General features: G+C 42.7%; 3 protein-coding genes across 12 annotated transcripts in view; all 3 read right to left on the bottom strand.

Annotated features, from left to right (window-relative positions):
• Positions 1 to 763: 763 nt before the first annotated feature.
• Positions 764 to 10,393, bottom strand: LOC123478235 (complement factor H-related protein 2). Of its 3 annotated transcripts, none has more exons than XM_045184474.3 (6): positions 9,662 to 10,389; positions 8,500 to 8,666; positions 6,008 to 6,202; positions 4,757 to 4,933; positions 3,094 to 3,276; positions 764 to 2,649 (listed from the first exon to the last, which is right to left on the bottom strand). In XM_045184474.3, exons 1-6 carry the CDS (start codon positions 9,691 to 9,693, stop codon positions 2,453 to 2,455), a joined length of 951 nt encoding a protein of 316 aa, XP_045040409.2. In that variant the 5' UTR covers positions 9,694 to 10,389; the 3' UTR covers positions 764 to 2,452. The 3 variants fall into 3 exon arrangements, with proteins under 3 accessions (XP_045040409.2, XP_053769411.1, XP_045040410.2); XM_053913436.2 differs by having other exon boundaries at positions 9,492 to 10,386; XM_045184475.3 differs by lacking the exon at positions 4,757 to 4,933 and having other exon boundaries at positions 9,662 to 10,393.
• A 244-nt stretch (positions 10,394 to 10,637) lies between these two features.
• Positions 10,638 to 13,687, bottom strand: LOC123478236 (complement factor H-like). 4 transcript variants are annotated; one of them, XM_045184479.3, is made up of 4 exons: positions 13,555 to 13,687; positions 12,971 to 13,144; positions 11,415 to 11,534; positions 10,638 to 10,922 (listed from the first exon to the last, which is right to left on the bottom strand). In XM_045184479.3, the coding sequence occupies exons 1-4, from the start codon at positions 13,646 to 13,648 to the stop codon at positions 10,726 to 10,728; spliced, it is 585 nt and encodes a 194-aa protein (XP_045040414.2). In that variant the 5' UTR covers positions 13,649 to 13,687; the 3' UTR covers positions 10,638 to 10,725. The 4 variants fall into 4 exon arrangements, with proteins under 4 accessions (XP_045040414.2, XP_045040412.2, XP_045040413.2 ...); XM_045184477.3 differs by having other exon boundaries at positions 10,638 to 10,987; XM_045184478.3 differs by having other exon boundaries at positions 11,415 to 11,612.
• The window catches only part of LOC112318788 (complement factor H), a 91,798-nt gene continuing 79,782 nt past the window's right edge, over positions 13,555 to 25,570 (bottom strand). For 3 of the 5 annotated variants that reach the window (XM_053913430.2, XM_053913433.1, XM_053913432.1), the window contains 3 exons: positions 19,989 to 20,165; positions 19,615 to 19,797; positions 13,555 to 15,190 (listed from right to left, as the gene is read on the bottom strand). In XM_053913430.2, the coding sequence (XP_053769405.1) occupies positions 14,994 to 15,190; positions 19,615 to 19,797; positions 19,989 to 20,165 (557 nt within the window). In that variant the 3' untranslated portion in view covers positions 13,555 to 14,993. The remainder of the gene's footprint in view (positions 15,191 to 19,614; positions 19,798 to 19,988; positions 20,166 to 25,570) is intronic. The other 2 variants (XM_053913431.2, XM_053913434.1) reach the window with 1 other exon arrangement.

Raw genomic sequence — 25,570 nt, forward strand, 5'->3', positions numbered from 1 at the left:
TTGCAGTTGGACCACTAGCGCTGGCACGGACAGGTGGAAAGGGGATGGAATAGAAAGTGTAGCCCTGGCTGGTGTGGCTCAGTGCATTGAGCACGGGCCTGTGAACCAAAGGGTTGAGGTTCGTTTCCCAGTCAGGGTACATGCCTGGGTTGTGGGCCAGGTCCCCAGTTGGGGGCTCACCAGAGGCAACCACGCATTGATGTTTCTCTCCCTCTCTCTCCCTTCCCCTCTGTCTAAAAATAAATAATCTTAAAAAAAAAAACAAAGAAAGTGTAAGAGAGACATGTGTACAAAGGAATCGTTATATGATTAGAGTCACACTTCAAACGACCAGGCAAAAGGCAATGTTTTTAATAAACAGTGTTCAACAGCTGCAGAGGTGTTCAGGGAAAGAAAACATGCTCACACTCCCCACGCTTCCTAACTGGAGAGAGAGATGTCCCAGTTAGAAACGCGACGGGTGCGTTTGTGAAGAGTGTTTAAAACCGTGACTCAGAATTGGAGTAAATACGAAATGAGCAGTAAATACCAGAAGATACAATTCAAAATTTTCTGCCCAGAAAATTAAAAACATGAACTCAGAAGCCAAATGACAGCGTGGAAGAGTTTTTAATTTCTACTGGAGAGGTGTGGAATGAAGACTGATGATCTCATTATTTGTTTTTTTATTATTTTATTTATTTTTTATTGCTGTTTAATTACAGCTGTCTGCATTTTCTCCCCGCCCCCCCACCTCACCCCAGACAAACCCACCCCCCTGAGAATAGGAAAAGGGGCCTGTGTCTTATCAGAAAATTAAGAGAAACCCCCCGAAACACGTGGCCCTTAAGTATCCTCAGTGCAAACAAACACATTCGTAACCAAATGCACATAAATCTGCACAGAGCTATCGTGCATCATTTACCAAAGAGGGCAAATGTTTAACTGGCTGACAACAGACCCCCCGGAGAAAGGAGCAGAACCATCTATGAAATTGCTGGAGGACCCCTTTGGCGGTTCACTCTGACGGTATGTCGACATGTGTACATTTACGGTGTCATTCACTGTCGGGATAGCAAGATGGCAAGTCTCCACTTTAATGTGGAAAAGATAAATCTGTAAAATAACTTCCCTTCTCTCGTAGCTGCCGTATTGTCTTTGTCTATACGTTTTTATTTTATTTTTTTGCTTCATCCCTTCACATTTTTCAGACAGCTCCCCGTACCCCCTCCCCTCTCACAGCTGTCAGTCTCTGGATCTATGAGTCTGGTTCTATTTTCTTTATTAGTTTATTTTGTTCACTAGATTCAACCTGTAAGTGAAATCATACGGTATTTGTCTTTTTCTGACTGGCTTCATTCACTCCACATACTACTCTGCAGGTCCATCCACGCTGTTGCAAAATGTAAGATTTACATCTTCACTTTCATCTTAAAGTATTAATTTTTGTAAGAATTAAAAATATTTATAGTCAACTTATTTTAATTAATTATATGTTTGAAATGTACAAACATAAAAATCGTATTTCAGACTCCTGTGCTTGAATGTTTCCAAAACTCTTTAAAGCAGCAAAATCAGGAAAATGATATTCAATCCATCTATCTTTTTGCAGAGCTCTTTCTGGTTCTCAACATGGGTGGTCTTACTTTCCGTGTGTATTTACTCTAAATTAACATATTTCCTGGCTCAAAGGTGACGTGTGTTCCGTACAGAAGAACGGGGGAAGGCAGGAACTGCACACCAACTCCCACACCGTTACCGCTAAATGCAATAGTTGTGGTAAGTGTGCCATTGCACTTCCTGTCTCTGTGTAAACGTGTAGTCACGGTTCACAGCATGTCGCGAGAACATGCGAATGTGTTCACACTGAAGCTGCATTTTCATCAGTGTGCGTGCCGCTGTCCCGCAGTCCTGCCCTGAATGGGGCTCCTCCTGCTCTGTGTGACTCGTCTGAGTGCTTGCATGCACTGGGGGGACAGGCTGTAGAAGATCACGCTTGTCACCATCTCTGGTGTGTATTTCGCAAGGACAGGAAATACCGCTGACATCTTCTTACCAGCACAGGTGTGACATAGTGTGGTGTTTACATGTTTGTGAAGTGATTCTATTTTGAAGATGGACACAAGCATTTTTCCCCATTTCCTCTGCAACCAGAGTCTCAAACGGCCTCAGAAGTTTCAGACAAAGAGATGGGGAGTTGGGGGAACGGTTGGGTGCAAGCAGACCGTGAAGAGATGGCTTCTGATTTCTGGCCACGGGTGTTTCATGAACAGAACACAGAGCATTTGGTTGCCACATTTTAATGAGATTCCTTTCAGAGTGATTAACTGGTCTCAGATTATAATGATAGCAACATAAATTCTGAAGAAAAATGAGTTAAACTGTACTTGAAAAAATAGGGAATTGGATTAATACAAAAAATTCTATAGGAATGTGTGTATTTTAATTTTGAGACTGCAATGTAACCATCACTTTATTCACAAGTGGGATACGTCAGTTTTCCTTCCCGACACCTTACTCGGAATGCGGAGCGTGGTGACTTCGGACGATACCCATAACGACAGGTGAACTCAAGAATGTCATCTGTTTTAGAATAAAGTCTTTTTTCTGATCTCCATCTGAACTGTATGTTATGTTTTTCCATCATTTCTTCTGATATCACACATGCCTCTAAAGGAGAAAACAAGGAACATAAAGCATTACGTGGTATACAAATTCTCACTGCAGAAGTTTAGTCTGCCATGTAGAATCTTCTACATTGATCCAGGAACTTACTCTCAAAACCTTTTTCAATACACTTCATTGAAAAGCCATCCTGTAGATGTAAGGCACTTTAAACAATTAATGATGCAAAAATGAGGTACTCTGTGTGATAACTAAACATTAAATCAGAGTTCATAATACCAATTATCACATATAGAGTTTTCATAAAAGAATTTTTGTTGCTCTTCTTGCTTAAGAATTTTTCAAACGTTATTTGCTCACACACCACTCTGAGGTAGTCAAGCGTTCATCAGAACAATTGTTGGTCCATGCAAGTTCTCTTATAAAGAGCAGCACAGCACACTCTTTACACAGATTTCCCAGGACCCATGGGACCAGTGACGCACTTACCTAAGCATTTGGGTGGTTCTGACCACTTTCCGTCATGACATGTTATTATCCTGTTCCCCTGAAGTTCATAGTAGGCCTGGCATCGATACTCCACCGACTCTCCTGGAGCGTAGACCACTGAGGTCAACGTGGTGATGTCCCCATTGTCAATGGTTGGAGGGGGCCCACATTTTGTTCTAGAATCTACAGATATTATTTGATTTACTAAGAGACAAACCCATTATACAGAAAACAGAGGAATGTACAAACAGAGTACAATATATAATATGAAGTCTTGTGCGAGTCTGAGGAAAGGATTGGATGGAGACGATCTAATCCTGCAGAGTGAGAACCACAATGCTTTGCAGCTTCCCACTGACGTCTCAGGGGAGCTCAGGTAAACTGGAGGGACATACATCTGCTGTGTCAGATCCCAGTGCAGACCTGTTTTCCGTAGTGACTAGCGCTGGGCAGACATAGGTTGTGGCAGCGGAAGGTTCCCAGTGTTCTCATCCAACCTGCTGCAGTATCCTTTGGGCTCTAGGCATTTCATTTTTATTTTCATTAAAAAAATCAACTCTTTGCAAAATTTTAAGAAACAAATTGGCAGAAGGTTAACTTCCTGTTTTGGAAAGATGGACTAGAAGCATGACTTCCTGCACTCCCTCTCCTAAGTACAGCTACAGCTTCTGGACAAATTACATAGTCAAATACAAGGCTGTGAATGGCCCTGACTGGTGTGGCTCAGTTGGTTGGGCGTCATCCTGCAAAGCAGAAGGTTACCGGTTTGATTCCAGTGCAGGGCACCTGCCCTGGTCGGAGCTAAGCTATGGGCATTTCTCTCTCACATCCCTGTTTCTCTCCTTCCTGTTCTCCCTCCCTTCTCCTTTTTCTAAAAAATATAGTTTGAAAAAAATTATACAAAGAAGTGCACAATAAATATGATTTAATGCCAATATAATAGATATTGATTAGAGGAATAAATGATAACCAAATTTCCCGACAGAGTTGGAAGACACAAAGCACTAGAGACTGTCCTCCTTAGGCACCCCCTGAGCTTTCGGGGGGCCGACTCTCCGGGTTCCCAAGTCCCTTATTCCAATTTAGCTACTGTTTGGCTTTCACGTGAAAGTATAAGGAGCTCGAACTCTACCTTCAATATATTCCTATTTTCCATATGGTTCCTTAATGAAGTGTTTTTTCATATTATAAAATATACCCTGGAAACCAAGATTTCACAGGTAGAGTTCTGACAATGTGGATATTATCAATATTTTTGTGCTAGTTTTTAATGGCATGCATTTAACTTTATCAATGCCAAGTAGATGTGCTTGCAGGCCAGGTGATTTCACAAACATGACATTTTAACGATCACTCTGTGTCAAATCTAATTTCATCCTCATGGCACGTCAACTGGTTTTGCCGAATTTCACTGTTCACTTTAAGTTCACATGGAGGCACCGGGCAAAGGTTTTCACCGTGTTCCTGATGAACGTTTTCTAATTTTGCCCACATTTCATTTATGCAAGGAGGCAAAATAATTTTCCAGTGATTATTATCCAGAGATGGGCACATCTACTTAGCCAGGACTGGAACCCTGAAACTACAGCCACGTGTTTACTAGAGCCATTTCCTCATAAAATAAACAAGAAGACAGGAGCCCGGAGGACAGGGGTGTACTTGCCGGCACGGCTGCATGCCGGGGGCGAGGACCAGCCGTTTTCTCCACATGTGATGCCACCCTGATTAAGGGGCAGGCTGTAGCCCTTATCACAGACAACCTGCACCATGTCACCTTCCTCGTGTGTTTGTCCTGAAGATGCCGATCGACCATTCTCCACCCAAGGGAAAAAGCACTGTCCTGAAACCCAAAAGATGACTTCTATACATTTCGCAGTGAGCAAGGTGTTACATTTTGCAAACGTCAAAACAAAAATAAAGTGCCAAAATTACTTTCTTAAAAGATAAGTTCATGCACATTACCATTAATATGTAATGTCATTAATCATTACTTATATATGAAATCATTTTTCCATTTGTCAAATTCCTTTAGATATCAAGAGAGTGACTGCATTTTTTTTTCTCATTTGATCGACCAACTAGCTTCCTGGAGGAGGAGAGACTCGCATTTCCTTTGTCTGCCTCTTTAGTTTTTCCCTCTCCCAACTCTGTTGTCTCCATGTGTCTGGCCTCGCCAAGAAAGTGAGGCAGCTGTAACTCACGAAGATGCAATTCATGAAAAACACAAAAGGAAAATAGTAAAAAATACTTAAACAAATGAACAAAACAAACAAATGAGCAAAATAGGATGAGAGACACGGAAATAAGGAATGAACTGACAGTGACCCGAGGGAAGAGGGAGAGGATAACGGGGGACAGAAGAGGGAGGGTGTGGTTAGGGAACAGGTGTAAATGACCCAGGGACATGAAGGACAGGGTGGGGAGTGACTGAGGGCATGAGGGGATGGGCCAGGCAGGGGAGAGTAACGGGGGAAAATTAGGGCAACTGTAATTGAAAAACAATGAAAAAATATAAAAAATAAAAATAAGTAAGTAAAATAAGTAAACATTTTAAAAAAGTGCTTTTTGAATATCCAAAAGAGCAGCACATTTTGAACAAAAATTACATGTAAAAATGAACTCTCCTGAGAAAAATCTGTGTTCCTACAATTACCAAGTCAGGGTATTTCAATGAAATATTAGCAGTTGGAATTGATGATTACTAATGTTTGAAGTTAAAAAAATGGAGATATTTCACCAAGTTTCAATCGTATTTTTTGATGATTTCACGCCTGAAGAACGACAGATCTTGCCTTTGGGGGCCCCTCTGGGCCCTGGCTTTGTAATTGTCTACACCCTGGGGTCCCCACCAGCCACCCCTCCCCCGCTCGCCCCACGCACGGAATACGCAGAGTAACTCCGGGTGTTTACTCACTGAGACACTTTGGTGTTGGTGACCACCCTTCCTCTGTGCAGGTTATTCGAGTCCAGAGTGACTGCGAAGGAGACGCAAAGCTGTGATCACAGGAGTAGTAGAAATATTTGCCCACAGCAACGGGGAAGGCTTGTTTATATTTGTGTTCCTCATATATGTTTCCGTGTTTTATTTCTGGAAAATCACAAGTTCTTCCTGAAGAAAAAAAGATAGTATCCCATGTGAATGAATAATAATTCTTTATTTGAATAATCCCGTGGATAAATTTATTATTCTGTGGATCTCACTTTATCTGCTTGTATTCATGACTGGAGAATTGGGATCATCTCTAGTGAAGAGTTCAAAAGGATTGGAGGAGGTTGGGATGTCTAAGGTTTAAGCTCTTTGGAAGTATTTCCAAGATTAAAATCCCATGGAAAGATGCAAATGCTGAGGGAGAGGATGAAAGGGGCTAAACTCAGTGACCCTGCCAGAGCTGAGGTGTCCTCTCTGTGGGGACAGTAGGGCTGTCCCTAGTCCTCAGTTCACTTGCTGTTCTGCTTCCCCTTGTGTGTCCTGCATGTAGACCCTGGGAAATCTCGGCCCAGTCGAGGCAATGATTTATATAACATGTATGTGTGAACACATTTTTGCATATGGATACGTGTCCATATGACTCAGTGGGACATTTTCAATGAAGCCGTGAAGAGAATTTGAATATAAAATATTCATCAAGTGAAAAACATCAGTAGCCCCAGTACAGCCAAGGAAGAATTACTAAATTCTGATGGATGTCCCCTAAAAATATGCATGTAAGTATGAAAATATACTGGAGTGGAAAATAGAAAAATGGTGTTTGAGTAGTACTGGCCACCTAAAATATTGTGTATATATCATTGCATCTGCTCCCGAGGGCTGCCATACTTAGCACTACGGAATCGTGGCTTAAACAACAGAAATTTATTTTTACAGTTCTAGACGCTAACAGTCCAGAATTAAGGCGTCAGCAGGGTGGGTGCCTCTCTCCTTGGTGTGTCGATGGGTGTCACGCTTTTGTCTCCACATGGCCCCCTCCGTGAGTCTGTATCCTGTCTCCTCCTCGTGGGCACACACACCCGTCTGGTTAGATTAGGGCCACCGTGGTGACCTGCTGTAACTCTGACCTCTTTGCAGACCCGCCCTCTGTGCACAGCCACGTTCTGAGGTCTTGGAGTCTGGGCTTCACCATTACCATTCTGGAGGGAGACAACTGAGCCCGTGCCAACAAAATACCCAAAGGTGTTTCTCAGATTTTCTCTCCCCTCCGTGGGCTCCTTCTTCCTCCACGCGCTCCGCTGGAACCCAGCTATAGGGCGTTGAGACAAAGGTCACTTTGAGAAAGACTTCACTAACAAAAATAGTTTTAATGGGGTAGAAGCTTGGTTGTGTGGTTGTTTTGGGGGGTGGGGTAGAGAAGGAAATTGCTCAGATACCAAATGAAATAGCAGACAAAACCCAGCATGTGGCAAGCTATTCAAATGAATTCCTCTTGTAGACTAAGGGATGCAACTTAGTGATTCACAGTCTAGTTCTAAATGGTGGAACGAAGGGTCCCCAGGCAAGTTAGAGGTTTCACTGACAGTAACTCAGGAATGCATTTGATTTCAAAGGAAAGGAAGAGACTTTGAAAAGATAGAATAATGGAGAATTTAGGAAGATGGTAGAGGAAGGAGAAAAACATGATTTTGTAAATAAAATCTTAAAGTTCCTATACATGCAATAAATGCTATTTGAACTAAAACACAAAATAAATTGCTCTCTGATTCAATAAATTTAAAGAAACTACCAATTATATGGTTAAGAGATATAATTTTTTAATACATAGATTCCACTTAGAGACAATCTAGACAATATTTTGCTATAAAAATGAAAACAAATCAGTGAATAGAGATAATGTTATGAATATAATTTATTTATTTATTCAACATTTACCAGAGAACTCAGAAATCTAAAAATATTTATTTTAATTCCATTGGAAATCAGAAAATATTTTACTTTTTGTTGAAATAAATATTTTTTACCAGCTATTAATTTTGTTAAAACATTAAATGGATTGTAATGTTAATTACTTTTACAGGCCTGTTAAGGTATAATAAAAATTGTAAACTGCATATGTTTGAATGACTGATTTCATGAGTTTTCACATATGATTCTATAACATAGTCACCACATGTAAGATTATGAGAATTCCATAAAGGCTTGCTAAAGTTGAATGAACACATTCAAATAATCTCTGTAATTGATTTTGAGAGTCCTTTTGCTGTGAAATTTAGGAAATAAAAGTACTCATCATTTATTTTATTTTCCCTGGATGAAAATACAATAATCTTCTCATAAGTTATACTCTGTTACAATGTCACAGCACACACTGTTCCTACGAGTCGTTTCATTAAACCCAGAGACACATGCAAGTAGGAAGGACGAGGAGTTGCAGGTTGGAGGGAGCTGTGTGTGCAGCTCTGAGTCCAGCTTACCTTGTCCGTGAGCCCGGGATGCCCACAGGGCGACAATGACAGTGATCAGGGACAGCAGCATGTTGGGCGTCCCCGACGGTGTATTAACATGCATATCCCAGCCGTGCTCAGTGGGGTTGTGAGTCCGACTCCTGAGGGTTGTTGGTGTGACCCTGAATTTCAGGGCGCTGCCAGGAAGCAAGTTTGTTGAGGTCACTTAGTGAAAATCAAAGTACAGAGAGTTTTGCAAGATCTGTAAATTTTTTGAAAGATTTCCCAGTCTCTTCATGACTTCCTCATTGTACTTGTACACCATTCCTTAGTGATATTAACACATGGGCTCCAACAGTGACATGAAACACTAGTTTTTAAATTGAACAACTCTTGTCTCTCTTGTGCAGTAACCAGGTCTCATTCCCACCTACGTGCAGGTGTCTCTGGAAAAGGACAGACTGCCCCACATTCCCTGAGCTTGTGGCTGTGAAACTCAGAAGTGGTCCCCGTCAGAGAAGGAAAGGTTTTGGGTTGAGAGGAGCAGTAGCTTCCCCCGGAGGTCAACTGGAACATTTCATCTCCACCCCTTCTCTGTCTCTAGCCTCCTCCTTGTGCACGGCCCTTTGGTGACCATGGAATCGAGAACCACAAGTTGGTGAGAAGAGACAGGGAGAAGCCTGGACCCAGATAACATAGGGTCGACTTTGCTTTTAGACTTCTCACCTTAGTAGTTTCATTTGGGGAAATAAGTCTTTGCAATTTAAATCCCAGTGATTTGATGTTCTACAAATACATTACACAGGTTCCTACTGGGTCTCCTCCCATGCTGTCTAGCATCAGATGAAGACAGTATCACTTCCACAGACTCCCCCCACACATCCTCCCGTCCCCATGTCCACACATGCCCCTGAAGTACACAGTCCCACTGTGTGGCTAGCACACTGGGGACTGTAGCCCATTCCCCGGGGGAGCAGCGTCAGAGCAGGCCTCCCGCCAGTGTAGATGCTGCCCTCCCCTACCGGGAACCTTGCAGGGCCTCTCACTGCACGTCTGTTACTTTTCTCTCCTGCTTCCCAGGTGACTTGAACCACTTTTTCTCCTCCCCGCTCTGTTTGCGCTACACTGGCCATCAGCCGTCCTCAAATAAACACAATTCCTTCCTTGCTGAGTCATTTCACTTGAACGTCACCTCTCTCTGACAGTCGTCCTTCCGGTTATCATGGGGACTCCTTATATTTTGAAGGCTTCTCTGTTAACGTCCCTGCTGGGCCTTCATGCACAAGGCCCACACGTGAGGGATGGTCTGTTGTTCTCTGTGATGAGTCACCTCCTGTGCTTAACAGCATCACTCACTCTGATTCCCTGGTCTTCCCTTGTGTGTGTGTGTGTGTGTGTTGCAGTTACTTCCTTATTTTCTGGTGCATAAGCTTCAGTTTTTCTTGAAAACAGTTTTATTTTTTAATACCTATAAATATGCTTAGTCTACCAGACTTATGGAATGAATTAATGGTAAGTGTTTAACCACCCCCCCCACTTGTAGAGAAAGCAGGAGAAAGAACAGCTTTAGGTCCCCAGGCTGTCATTTCGGATGGGGTTCACTAGTTCCTGAGCTCCCACCCACATTCAGTGATCACGGCTTCTCTATAGACGTAGAAGAAGAGTCCCGTTAGAGTTCAGCTCTAGTGTGTCATGATTTCTAATGCAATTTCCATTAAAATTAGTTTCAAAATTCCAAACTATATCCACAAATCAACTTATGGAATCCTGCCAACTTAATATCTGAAAGCCAGGTATAGTTTTATATTGGAGCCCTAAATCATAACATCATAGTGCTAATGCCTATATTTATATGTGAAATATTTGTGACCTATATTTATATATGTGTGTGTATACATATACATATATGTGTGTGTGTGTGTGTATATATATATATATGTATATATATATACATATATATATATACATATATATGTGCGCCAATGGGCAATCAGTTTATTTTTAAAATATGAGGTATATTTAAATTCTTTCAATGAATACATTGAGCACGATTTCAATGTAAATACTAAACTAATGTGACTCTCACCTTTGTTTTATTTAACGTTATTCAGTGACATTCATGATATGTAGTTCTACTGTTACTTAATGCAATGCAGTGACATAATCTATTGGTTATTGAACATTTTAAATTGCTCAGGCACAATTACAGTGGAATCGTATTTATGTCTTTAAGACGAAAAAGCCTTGCTACGTTAATCATGAGATCTGATGCATAAAACTTTCCACAGAGGTAAGTCTGGGTCTCAGAAAATCATAAACAGGTTGTATCTCGGAGGAGCTTTCTTTTTGATGCATCTGGGAGGAGGGGACCAGCCATTCCCTGTACAGGTCATCGTGGTCTGCCGGCGTGGGAGGCTGTAACCAGGATGGCAGGTGACGCCTACAGACTGGCCCTGTAGATACGTTTGTCCGTCAGGTGGGGCATATCCATGCTCCAAATAATTGAAAACACATTTTCCTAAGAATGATAAAGTGATGATGAAAAAACCTCATTGGTTGATCAAAATGATACATTAAAAATTATCTTTTGATATATAAATTAGAATGCACAAGCATCCAAAAATGACTCATAGATTAACAACAACTAAAGCTGCTACTAAATGTTTTTAAAAAGAAATCAATAGTAAACACACTTTATCTGTAGATCACAATTAGAATACATATAAATGACATAGGTACTCTGTAGACTCCATTTGTGTCTCTCATATTTTCACGTATTGAATGAGGAACCTCTCATAAAACAAACAACCGATTTTGGTCTCTCTGCTCATAGAACGCTCCCCTGGACCTGTTTGGGTCCCTCGGCCTTAATCGTTCTCACCGGTGTGATTCCCCCTCCTCTCTGAAGTGTTCCCACGTGCCCACGGAGGAAGAGGTTTACTTACTGAGGCAGGGAATGTCAGGCAACCATCCCTCTGGTGTGCAAATAATCTCAGCCCAGTTCAGCTGTGTGACAGGAGTCACATAGTTGTCATCGCAGGAATAGTAATACCATTGTCCCACAGCTGTTGGAAAATATTTTCTATATATGTCTTCCCTATAGAGGACTCCATGTTTTATTTCTGGAAATTCACAAGACTTAACTTGCAGTAGAGACAAACAAAGAAAAAACAGTATAAATAATGTTTTCCTTTAACAGAATCTAATGAGAGAGAATTGGTTTCCTTGATGAATTCTATTACTAACATCATTGTACTCATTGCATTAGGGTTTCTTGGACAAGAAAGGTTATAGGCTCAGATGATGTAAGTGACACTTGTTTGCAATCATTCACGATGTGCACACATGGAGTCACCTGTCCCACACCTGACACAGCGTAGTGTTGCCTGTCAGTTCCGTCCAGGTGAGCACACAGACGCTCTCCTTGTGGTGGTCACACTCTCTGAGGTCCGTGTCACAGTGGTGCCAGCATCCTCTCTAAGGGCATCACACTGTCACATTCACGTGGACGTTTGTCCTGAGCTGACCCTGAGGCCACGGACCTCCTATTAGCATCACTTCATTGTCCACTCATGAGTGTCCAGCTGCAGTGTGGACCCTCTATAGCAAACGACACGTGAGCAAGAGGAACGTGAAGGTTGAGGCAGAAAGAACTTGGAAAGGGGCCAAAGAACCTCCCCAGAAATAAATGTCCTGCTAAACTGGGTGGCACTTTGTGACAGGTGATGGTGCCAGAAAATCAAGTGTGTCTCCAACCCTCCTCCCTCAGAGAAGGAGCCCAATGTCCCCACCCTTGAGTGTGGGTGGACTTGGGGACCCTCTCCTTAAAGGTATGAATGGTGAGGTGACAGTGTGAGCAGGTCATAGATGGCATGGAGGTGTCCCCCTTGTGTCTCAGATCACTTGCTCTGGGGACGTTAGTGCCACTCAGGCTCCTATGGAGACCCCAGGTGGTTAGGCCCTGAGGCCCCGATACCACCAGGGAGGTGCCCACTTGGAAGCAGGTCCCAACTGCACCCAGCCCTCAGCCCACAGCCTGGGCCAGTGTCCCTGTGATGTCCATTGAGGGACTGTGAACTTGGGGGCTGAGCCTGTCCCCAGTGCTGACCCTGTGACCCCGAGTCAGCAGAGGTTGGTTGTTCTCAGTCAGAATGTTACGGGGAAATTTTTACAAAGAAATAAATGACTAATATACTTGTTAGATAATACTAGTCTTAGCCAATGTTTTAGTTCAGATACTTGAAGTATATTATTTAGAGAAATAGTTAAAAATACATGCACATATTTAACGTTGAAGAGTACAAATTAAAAGAGTTGTCAATTTCAATTATAAGGTTTTATCTTACGTAGATTCAGCCACTTTGAAAAGCAGTGGATGTTATGAGATCCTAAGCTTCACATTCTTAGTGAATCAATGAGAGACTTATTACATCCTCATTTTTACATCTAAGAGAAGTAATTTCAGAACTAGGAAGCAGGTCTTGATTTGAATGGAACTTACAGATACATCTGGGAGAAGGTCTCCAGCCTCTGTCAGTGCATCTTGTCTTATTTCCGCGGGATGCAGGAGCAAAGCTGTTGTCACAGCGGTATGTGATTTCATCCTCCAGTCTGTATTTGGTCCTGTGAGGTGCGTAGAAACCGTTAGCAATGGTTGGAGGATCACAGGTTGTTTCTGAAAAGAAAAAGGACGTGTGGGTAACACCGAAATCGCTGCCCAGGAAGAGAGTCAAGTCCACAAGAACAGAGTGAATGTTGTAAGAATCCCCCAGACAATTTGGGGCACCATCTAGCTTTTCTGTGATGCATTTTCCAGTCAAGTTTTCATGAGCATATTTGCACAACTCTCTCATGTCTGTGGAGATGCTTTCAGACTGTGGAACTCAGAACAGAGAAAACGATTCACTTCATTTTCCCTGGAGATGATGATATGCTAATCTTTCCATAAGTTATACTCTGTTACAATGTCACAGCACACACTGTTCCTACCATTTGATTCATTAAACCCAGAGACACATGCAAGTAGGAAGGACGAGGAGTTGCAGGTTGGAGGGGGCTGCCTGTGCAGCTCTGAGTCCAGCTTACCTTGTCCGTGAGCCCGGGATGCCCACAGGGCGACAATGACAGTGATCAGGGACAGCAGCATGTTGGGCGTCCCTGATGGTGTATTAACACGCATATCCCAGCTGTGCTCTGTGGGGTTGTGAGTCTGCCTCGTGAGCAGTTGTTAGTGTGACTCTGAATTTAAGTGCACTGCCAGGATGCAAGTTTATTGAGGTCACTTAGTGAAAATCAAAGTTCAGAGAGTTTTGCAAGATCTGTAAATTTTTGTTAATGGTTTCACAATCATTTCTTGACTTCATTTTCTCATTTTACTTGTGAAACTTTTCTTAGAAATAGTAACACACGGGCTCCAAAAGTGACATGAAACACTAGTTTTCAAATTGGACAACTCTTGAAAACGGGTGGAGTTGTGTCTCCACCCAGAGATGGAGTGGGCATAACTCTGAGCCCATGTCCCTGTCACTGTCCCTTGTCCTGTGTGTGTCCTCACCCAGCCTCAGTCCTTAGGGTCCGTGAGCACCAAGCCGTGTATGTGGACCCCACTGCGGCCTCTGTCCCTTCTTGTCCCTAGACGAGCACTGATTTTTTGTGAACCCGTGATAGACCACACCACGGAGTATGAGGGTTTCGGTGCATCCTAGGCATTGGCATATTCGTAACTGAGGGGCTTCGAGGTACCTTGTCATTTAAGGTTCCCTGTATTCTGAGGCTTACAATAGAAAAATGGGGAGTGTGAAGTCTAGCCCTAACTAAATTGGAGCCTGCTTATTAGACAGGGCATCAATTTGACAGGAACTTCAAGTGTTTTTTATATGCTTTCAAAATAATAATTGAGAAAATAAAAATTCAGTTCCTATATTTACTTTGTATCACGTAAACTGTTCCATGACTAGCCAGTATAAGATTTGCAAGTTTCAAATGATTTATTACTTTTGTCCAAAAGAAGAGCAACTCCCCAGCCCCGTGGCACCGTTCAGACCACACACATGGGAACGGGACGAAGGATCAATCTGTTTCATCCTCAGAAACTCCTTCCCTGGTCTGGGGACGCCCCGCCCCCTCTGACAGCAGCGAGGGGACCGCGTGATGGGCCTGTTTTCACTCACTGTTTTACCATCTAACGTTTCCATTGTATTTGTTCCCCAAGTAAATCCTAAGCTCACATGTTTTGATTCTTAAACCTCCAAAATGCAAGAGGCACGAAGCCACAGTGTTATCCACACTGAGCTTCAATAATCTCTGGGCAACTAGTCCAATCCCCGAAATGGGGAGTAATGATTGTCTTGGTACAAGTGTAGACAATGACGTAGTCTGTTTGAACACCTTTGGGAGAAGATCAGGTTGAGAATTGGGACGACCATAGTGTACTGATTTCCCTGAAATGAAGGAGAAAAGAGCAGGACGTGTCTGGAGATTTTTAGGGAGCGTGGAGGTAGTTCAGGCGGCAGGTGGAAGCTCCTTCATTCACATCTGGGCAACTGCACTGTCCCTTCCTGACACACGGCTTGAAATGACTGCCTTGATGTCACTGCACTGTGGCCCGATTTACAGGTAAATTTAAGGGAATCCCCTGTTTTTGCATAGTATGTCTTGTCCTCTTTCCCTTTCAACTGTATGTTATTTTCATTCAGGATTTCTTCAGATATGACACATGGATCTGAAAGCAGAAAAATAAATAAAAACAATGAGTAATCTTTGTGGACTAATAAAGCTCCAAGCTAATGAATAGTTGAGGACAACAAAAGATGATGATGTAATCTCAATGGCTAATATTTATTAACGTGGGCTAAGTACTGTCCTTAGCACTTCCTGTGACGTCCTCCAGCTCCTTCAAGGGGCAGATACTGCTAGTCACACACTAGGAAACTGAAAAAGGGCAGTTCAGTCACACTGTCTAAGGTCATGGAGCTTAGTAGGGGTTCAGTGAGTGTGGTCCCTGGCACCTGACTCCGGAGCCTTGACCTCTGTCTCTGGTGCGCACAGCACCCACCCCTCTGAGCTCATGTCCAGGGGCAGTGCGTGAACCTGCTCTGCGTGGTCATGGTTTTCATTCTCGGTTTCCATTCAGCTGGCAGCGCCTACAAATGCTCCAAGTTCATGGCAGCATGGAGGGAACTGGAGAGCATTATGCTAAATGAAATAAGCCAGGTAGTGAAAGAGAAATACCATATGATCTCACCTATACGTGGAAACCTAATCAAGAAAACCAACGAGCAAGTAAAATAGACCAGAGACATGGAAATAAGGAACACACTGACAGTGGCCAGAGGGGAGGGGTAGAGGGATAATATGGAACCACCATCAGGGTACATGCATGAAGGACACATGGATGGAGCCAGGGTTGTGGGCTTGAGGATGGGAGGTGGGGTGAAAACGGACACAACTCTACTTGAACAACAATTAAAAAAACAACAAAAAGAACCTGCAAAATATAAAAAATGTCTTTAGAGTCTTTATCTTTTAAACCTGTGCCAAGTTAAGTAAGAAGAGACTGTGATATAATGTGTACCTGACTCACACATGAGCACTTTGTACCTGAAACAATCTTATTCTAGAATAAAGTTAAATATGTACTGCAAAAAAGTACATTTATATAGATAGATACATATGTCATTTCTATATCTATCCATCCACCCAATAATCCATTACATTCTATCTATCCATCTATCCACCCATCTATCCATCTATCCATCCACCTATCCATCTATTCATCCATCCATCTATCCATCTATCTATCCATCCATCCCTCCATCCATCCATCCATCCATCCATCCATCCATCTATCTATCTATTCATCTATCCATCCATCCATCCATCCATCCATCCATCCATCCATCTATCCATCTATCCATCCACCCATCTATCCATCCATCCATCCATCCATCCATCCATCCATCCATCCATCCATCCATCTATCCATCTATCCATCCATCTATCCATCCATCTATCTATCCATCTATTTGTCTATCTGTCTGTCATCTTCTACTTCCTCAATGTCAAGACAGGCTGCAGAGAAGCACAGATATACACTTACAGTGGATTTGAATCCCAACTTGCTGTGAACAAATTTCTTTGCCTCACTATATCCGTGTGTCCTCTTGTGTAAAATAAGTATAAATGTTTCCTTTTTAGAAATGTTTTGTGACATCAGAGTTTCCGGTTCATTGCTACTGCACTGTGACTGTAAGCAATATTTCGTACGTTATAATGTTGTTGTAGACTTTGTTTTCTATACACAAGCTGCTATTGCATTGGAGAAATTATCACATGCAAGAAATTTCACCTTCCTTCTAGTGAATGTGTGGGGAGGTGTTGGTGAGTGAGACTGTGGAGGTTTCAGGGGCACGGGGGATTATACAGGCTTTATGTCACATCATCTGTGTATTGCACATGTGTCCAGCACCCCAAGTCAAATCTTTTTCTGTCACCAGATAGTTGGCCCCCTTTCCCTTTGCTACCTCCCCATCCCGCTTCCCTCTGAGAACCACTATACTGTTGTCTGTGTCTGTAGATTTTGTTTGTTGTTTTTCTTGTTTGCCCATCCGTTTCCTACAGTTTTATGTCCCATGTATGAGTGGAACCATATGGTTCATGTCTTTTCCTCTCTGACATTTCACTTACATGATGTTCTCAATGTCCATCCAAGTTGTCACAAATGTCAGTATGTCATCTTATAGCTGAGAGGCATTCCATTTATATGTGTACCACATCTTTATCCAATCACATATCAAATTTTGAACACACCATGGTCTCCTCTCTCTCTTCTCTTCACCCAAGCATTTTGCAGTCTAGTTCCACCATCACTGACATTGGTGAGGCCTTAGAAATAGCTCAGATTTTGTTCTCACACATCCCATTAACTCTTACATGATGAAGCTCTATAAAGATACATATCACTTGGAATGTTTGTAGGTTTTCAAAGTCCAACAAACTTCACATGCATGTTAATATCCAAAAGTATGTGTTATATGAGGTCTACATACCTTCAAATATATATTTCAGGGCTTTCTATTTGCATTTTTAATTGAATTGTTTTATTGATTGATTTTTAGTGAGGGAAGGTAGGAGGAATGGGAGGAGAGAGAGAAAGGGACAGAAGTTTCATTAGTCTTCCCCTGCACCTGTCTGGGGACATAAACATCCTGACCGGGATCAACGCCTGAAATTTTAAACCAATGACTCAGAATAGAGTCTGACCTCTTTCACAGAACTGCTTCTGTGTCCTCAGATGATGCTAATTGGTTGCCATTCTTAGTGTTTGGAGAAGGTAACACCTGTGCTGGGAATCACGTCTTAGACTTGTCATTCAAATGTGAGATTGAGAATTTCTCTTGGAAGTTCAACACTTTTTCTTCTATAAAATCTAGGTTGGAGCTACTTCTAGATGACTCTGAGTTGCACATATGCAGCTGGTCTCCAATGCTGCCACTTCTGGGGTCAGGAGCATCAAATTTGCCGTAAATCCCAGAGAAGGGGACACGTGCACGGGGGATAATGAGGAAGGTTTGGTCCACCATGGGATCAATTAATATGCCATAGCAGCCTGTGTGTTTTTGCCTCCTTTGTCAGATATTAATCGAGCTAAAGGCATGAGGTTTGTTTCTGGGCTCTCTATTATGTCCCATTCATCTGTGCATCTGCTTTTCTGCCAGTGCCATGCTGTTTGCATTACGATGGCCCTGTACAATAGTTTGATGTCAGGCAGCATGATTCCTCCAACTTTGTCCTTTTTTTTCTCGAGATTCCTGTGGCTATTTGGGGCCTTTTGTGTTCCATATCAATTTTTGGAATATTTGTTCTAGTTCTGTGAAATGTACCATTGGTATCTTGATAGGAATAGTGATGAATCTATAGATTGCTTTGGGTAGTATGGACATTATATGATTTTAATTCTTTCTATCCATGAACTGGCATATGCTTCCACTTGTATTTTCTTCAATGTCTTATAATTTTCTGAACACAGGTCTTTTACATCCTTGGTTAAATTTATTGCTAAGTATTGATGTTTTGAAGCAATTGTAAGTGGGATTGCCTCCTTAGACATATCACCTCACACCTGTCCAAATGCCTGTCATCAATAAATCAACAAGCAACATGAGGATGTGGAGGAAAGGGAACCCCCGTGCACTGTTGGTGGGAACGCAGACTGGTGCAGTGCTGTGAAAAACAATATGGAGATTCCTCAAAGAATGAAAAAGAAAACAGCCTTATGACCCAGCAATACCTCTTCCCAGTCTTTATCCAAAGAATCCAAACACTAATTCGAAGGATATATACACCTCTACGTTCCTGAGTGTGTTATTTCCAATAGCCAAGATTTGGAAGCACCCCAGTTGTCCATCAGTAGATGAATGGATAAAAAAAGTCGTGGTACATTTACACAATGGAATACTACTCAGCTGTATAAAAGAAGGAAATCTTACCTTTCATGAGATCACAGATGGACCAGAAGAGCATTAGGCTAAGTGAAAAAAGCCAGTCAGACAAAGACAAGTTTCATATGATTTCACTTATATGTGGAATCTAATGAACAAAACAAACTAACAAAGAGGAGACAGACTCATGGATAGAGAGAACAGACTGACAGCTGTCGGACGGGAGGTGGTTGGGGGCTGGGTGGATCATGGACATGGACATGTAACAGTATGGTAATTGCCAGGGAAAGAGGGGTGCGGGGAGGTAGAAGAAGGTAAAAGAAGGATGAGTGGTGATGGATAGAGGTTGACTCAAGGGGGTGAAACACAATGTAATCTACAGATGACGTATTACAGAATTGTACACCTGAAACCTGTATAATTTTATTAACCAAGTCACCCCAATAAAAGCATTAAAAAGAGCAAAAAAAGAATCAGTGTGTCTGAACCTTCCTGTGTTAAAAAAAACTAAAAACTTCGTCATTGTTTACATAGGAATTTTCCAAGCTTATTCCCTGATACGTGAGTGTGAGGATGTCCAACGTTCAGCAGCATAGCTGTCTCAGAACACAGTTCTGGAATACCACTGCCTGCATGTGAGAGTCTATATGAGCATTGAAACATTCCTGTAATTTCCTCAGGATCCAGAAGAACACGGAGAACTTACCTAGACATCTCGGGGGTTCGGACCACTTGGCAAAACTGCAGGTTACGTATTTAGGACCCCGAAGTTCATAGTAGGCCTGGCATCGGTATTCAACTCTTGACCACGGAGGGTAGGCAGTCAGTGGGAAGGAGGTGATGTCTCCATTGCTAACAACTGGAGGAGGCCCACACTTTTCTGCAGATTCTAAAAAATAGCATTTTCAGTGTTAGGAAAAATTCGTAGTTTTATTGGAGACTATGTGAATGAAGCTCCACAGGAACTCTGGAGCCTATCCTGCATGTAAACCTGTGCCTTAATGTCCAGGCAAATGAGGACTACCTTTAAACAGACTTTTCAAGTCTCGATGAAGGAAACACCGGAAAGAAAACACTTACTGAAGCAGGTTGGCAAGCGGGACCAGCCGTCCTCGCCACACACCATGGAGCCCGTGGTGTGTCCGTCTCTGGTTTCAAACCCATCCAGGCACTGGTAGTCCAGCGTGTCATTGGGCCTGAACGCTTTCCCAGTGATTACGGCTGTGGCATTCTCAAACAGCGGCATGTCACAATGTTCTAAAGGGAAGTAGAGTTGACAATTGTGTGTCTAAGGCCTCACCATGGATAATGCAGCCAAGGAGACCCTCTTCGGGCAGAAATCGCCGTTACCCTACAGCGAAGTATCACTTGACAACGTGCTGACACTCAGCATCACTTTGTGCTGGAGCTCCCCACCCTAGCCTTCCTCGTGCACCGCTCTCCTGTCACTCACAGCTTCTGAGTGCAGAGTAGGAACCTCGAGTCACGTCAGTTTTTAGCTGCACGTCACTGGCTGTTCCTGAGTTACACTATCACAGTGTGATGATGTGATCTTTCTAAGGACAATGCAGTTTATGAATTTAAGAGGCAATGGATGTATGTATGTACCAGACACACTGAGAATGTACACGTTGTAGCTGTAGTCATTGCTTAAACAATCCACGCATTTCCAGAGTGCACCCTCCCGTCCACATGATTGCTGTAATAGAAAATCATCAAAACTGAGTCTAGAAATGAATTGCAAACGTAGAGGATTTCACTAAGGAGAGCCCAGGACAAGCAAAGAAATGGAAAACAAGGTTGTAAAAATGTAAGAATTGATATCTTAGAAGTCAACTATCTCCCTAGGTGAGGTTGAGATAATAAACTATTACTGTATTCAGTGTTGTTTACTTAGGATAACGTTTAGGAGATTTATCTTATCTAAGTTGTACTGAGTAACATGTACTAACGGTATTACCGATTTTATGCCATTACAGAAGGCATTGGGCGGAGCCTTGGTATCAGTGGGATTTTGAATATGGAATTGTACATGAATAACTGTTAAATTTAACATGCAGTCGGTCCTATCATGTCTGTGAGGAGAGAAATGACCTCGGTCAGTGGTACTGAGTATTGTCACACACAGAGGCTTCCTCTGTCCTTCCCCGTGTTCTCATGTTAACACAGAAAAGCTCAGCACGTGTGTGACTGTGGGTGTCAGGAACCCAGAGGGGTGAGTGCGTTAAGACTAGGAGCAAGGGATCAGGTAGAAGGGGTTGATCACTTTAAAATACAAGGGGATTACAGCAGCTACTATAAAGGACACATGGACAAAATCAAGGGGGAGGGTGGAGGTGGGGGAGGGAGGGGGGTTCAGCTGGGGTGGGGTGGAGGGATGGGGAGAAAAGGCACACAACTGTAATTGAATAACAATACAAAATTAAAATTAAAAAAAAAGAACAAAACAAAACAAAATACAAGGGAACGGACAGGAAAAGCGTGCCAGGTGACAGCCCAGTACGTGTTGCCAGTGCACCCATCAGGCCCCTAAGGAGTCCATCCCCAGTGGGCTTGCTCCGACAAGAGTCACGCCGAATGAATGGAAAGACACGGAGCGGCGCCCTTCCCCATTAGCAAGCACTGTAAACACAGAAGTGGGCGTCAGCACAGCACGTCAATGCCGTCACAAACATTCATGTAGCTTTTCACTCCTCCAGTGTTGCTGCATTTTCACATGCAGTCAGCCCCTCCTCGAGGTGCAGATGCTGACAGAGAATGGGTGGGACCCCCTTATTCACTAATGCAAATGGGTCGAGCGGGCAGACTGTCCCCTTGCCTTAGTGGAGATGTGCATGTCACCGTCCCCTTGTCTCTCTTGTGCAGTAACCAGGTCTCATTCCCACCTACATGCAGGTGTCTCTGGAAAAGGACAGACTGCCCCGCATTCCCTGAGCTTGTGGCTGTGAAACTCAGAAGTGGTCCCCGTCAGAGAAGGAAAGGTTTTGGGTTGAGAGGAGCAGTAGCCTCCCCCGGAGGTCAGCTGGAACATTTCATCTCCACCCCTCTCATGTCTCTAGCCTCCTCCTTGTGCACGGCCCTTTGGTGACCATGGAATCGAGAACCACAAGTTGGTGAGAAGAGACAGGGAGAAGCCTGGACCCAGATAACATAGGGTCGACTTTGCTTTTAGACTTCTCACCTTAGTAGTTTCATTTGGGGAAATAAGTCTTTGCAATTTAAATCCCAGTGATTTGATGTTCTACAAATACATTACACAGGTTCCTACTGGGTCTCCTCCCATGCCGTCTAGCATCAGATGAAGACAGTATCACTTCCACAGACTCCCCCCACACATCCTCCCGTCCCCATGTCCACACATGCCCCTGAAGTACACAGTCCCACTGTGTGGCTAGCACACTGGGGACTGTAGCCCATTCCCCGGGGGAGCAGCGTCAGAGCAGGCCTCCCGCCAGTGTAGATGCTGCCCTCCCCCTACCGGGAACCTTGCAGGGCCTCTCACTGCACGTCTGTTACTTTTCTCTCCTGCCTCCCAGGTGACTTGAACCACTTTTTCTCCTCCCCGCTCTGTTTGCGCTACACTGGCCATCAGCTGTCCTCAAATAAACACAATTCCTTCCTTGCTGAGTCATTTCACTTGAACGTCACCTCTCTCTGACAGTCGTCCTTCCGGTTATCATGGGGACTCCTTATATTTTGAAGGCTTCTCTTTTAACGTCCCTGCTGGGCCTTCATGCACAAGGCCCACATGTGAGGGATGGTCTGTTGTTCTCTGTGATGAGTCACCTCCTGTGCTTAACAGCATCACTCACTCTGATTCCCTGGTCTTCCCTTGTGTGTGTGTGTGTGTGTGTGTGTGTTGCAGTTAATTCCTTATTCTCTCGCGCATAAGCTTTAGTTTTTCTTGAAAAAAGTTTTATATTTTAATACTTATAAATATGCTTAGTCTACCAGACTTATTGAGTGAATAATGGTAAGTGTTTAACCCCCCCCACTTGTAGAGAAAGCAGGAGAAAGAACAGCTTTAGGTCCCCAGGCTGTCATTTCAGATGAGGCTCACTAGTTCCTGAGCTCCCACCCACGTTCAGTGATCACGGCTTCTCTATAGACGTAGAAGAAGAGTCCCGTTAGAGTTCAGCTCTAGTGTGTCATGATTTATAATGCCATTTCCATTAAATTTATTTTCTAAATTTTAAACAACACCCACAAAACGACTTAGAGTATTCTGTCAGCTTAAATTGTGAATTACTTAAAATGTAACTCACATTTACAGTTACAGCTTCATATTAAAGTCCTAATTAATAACATCATAGCACTGAAATATAAATTTATATGTGAAATGGTTGTGAGAGTATATATTTGGCCATAGGCAACCAGTGTATTTATTTGCAATTTAGTTATATTTTAATTTTTACTTTTTCTTCAATGAACACATTCCATATGATTTTGATGTAAATATTAAAGTGACTTTCACCTCTGTTGTATTTAAAACTATTTGGTGACTTTCATGACATGTAGTTCTAATGTTACTTAATAAATGAAGTGATCTAACCTACTTGTTATTCTCAATTTAAAACTACTTGTACACAATTAGAATGAAAAGATATTCATGTCTTTGTTTTAAGACAGAGAAGACTTGATACATTTCTCTTGAGATCTGGTACATAAAACTTTCACTGACATAAGTGTGGGTCTCAGAAAATCACAGATGGGACATTCTTTTTTCATTCTGTATTCCTCCCAAGGAGATGTCATCATTTCTGGGGTGACACCTCAGGGGCGGGTCTCCTGGCCTAATTGTTAACCCTGTAGTTCACAGTCCAGTTTTGTTTTCCCCGAGTAGCGCAGCTGTCACATGCCCGGGTCAGGTGGAGATGCTCCTCTCACAGTGCCCCTTCTCCTGCCTGCCCACTTTACCAAAAGGCATCTCCACTTGCCTGCTTACATACGAAACATTAAAAATAAACACAAGAGTCCCTTGATTATTACCCTGACACCCACCATTCAGTAACATCACCTGTTTTCCACCACCACAGACATCCCAAATCTATCCTCTACTCTGCCCCAGACCCACCTAAAATTCTCCCACATGTGAGTAGAATCCCTGGTATTTCCTAAATATTGTTTTGTTTTCAAAGCTTGGCACATACTGGTCCCTGGAGGGCGAATACCCTGCATCGCTCAGGTGCTCACAGATTGAAGCTCTATCTCTAACCGTGGAAAACAGACAGCGGATTGGCAACCGTGAAGGGGATTCACCTAGCAGTCCCCAGAACCACTGAAAATCAGGAAATAAAGAGCCCCTCTCGGGCCCCGCAGGAATAAACACTCAAGCAGCGTGGTGGGTGTGAACACAAACTGGGGAGCGAAAGTGCTGAGGACATTGTAAGAAAACATAATTTTGGTGATGAGTGCCTGGTTTTACGTGACATAAAAGCGTGTGTTTGGAGTGGCCGCACGGCTAAGCTTTAACCACAGGTCTGTGATGCATGTGGACCACAGGGCGCAGCAATGCGCGGGCACGGTACTGTCTTTAGACTTCCAAACACCCTGCCCTCCCAGTTTACTTTCAATCAGAGGGAGACACCTTAGATTTAATCACTGTTCATTACAAATTATTTCACACAACCCACATGTGGTAAAAATAAAGCTTTTTATACAACTTTTGTTTATTATGATAATCCTGGAAAAAAGCGACTTACCGTGACAGGTGGGTGTACCTGACCAACCACTGTCACCACACACTATGAAGCCTGTGGTGTGTCCGTCTCCGTTTTTGTACCCATCCTGGCATTCATAGTCCAACCTGTCATTGACCTTAAACCACGGGCCATCACTTCTGGCTCTGGCATTCTCAAACACTGGCATGTCACAAGATTCTAATGCATAATGAATCGAAGATTTCATGTCCAATATTATTTAACAGACACTCTAAGGGAGTAAGTCCCATCCCAAGGAAATGCATCATGTACAAGTCATCTCAGAATACCAGCGGTAACTCATTGTCCTAATGTTGTAACTCAAGTAGAAAACATGTGTTTCTACAAAGCAGTGTTACCATCACTTAAATCATCTAAAAAATTTAAGGACGTTTTTCTCCATTCCATTATACTGAGATGTTCGTTCCACCCTATCAGTACACTAGGCCCCAGCAGATGTGCTGGACTCTGGGTTTAGCCAAGCAGAGTAGCATTTTGTGAATGGAGGTAGGCGCCAAACTCAGCAGCAGTTGACATCAGTGCGAGAAAAAAGTTAACTGGTTTCATGAAAATATTGTCAACAATGAGAATGATTTTTCAACATTCTATAGAAATCTACTTTAAAACTTACTAATTTAAAAAACTCACATGCTAATTTAGCTTTTTTCAATTATTCTCTTAATGACTATATATTTTTCTGTACTTATCAAGTTTGAATGTAGAAACAGTTCTACATTTATAACTAGTCTAAGAAATGAAACTGTTGGAAAAGCTGTCTCCATTTTTAACACCTTCCTGGAGTGATGTCAACACAGGTTTAAATATCTTACCTCAAATTTCATAACATATTATATAGCCAGCTAGGTTAATGTTTTAAAAAATAAAGAAAAACAATAATAATAAAAAGAAAATAGAGACATTTTTCTTTCCTAATCAGAATGTTGTAATGGATAATGGTCACGA

Source organism: Desmodus rotundus, chromosome 10 (assembly GCF_022682495.2).
Source record: "Desmodus rotundus isolate HL8 chromosome 10, HLdesRot8A.1, whole genome shotgun sequence".
Classification (NCBI taxonomy): domain Eukaryota; kingdom Metazoa; phylum Chordata; class Mammalia; order Chiroptera; family Phyllostomidae; genus Desmodus; species Desmodus rotundus.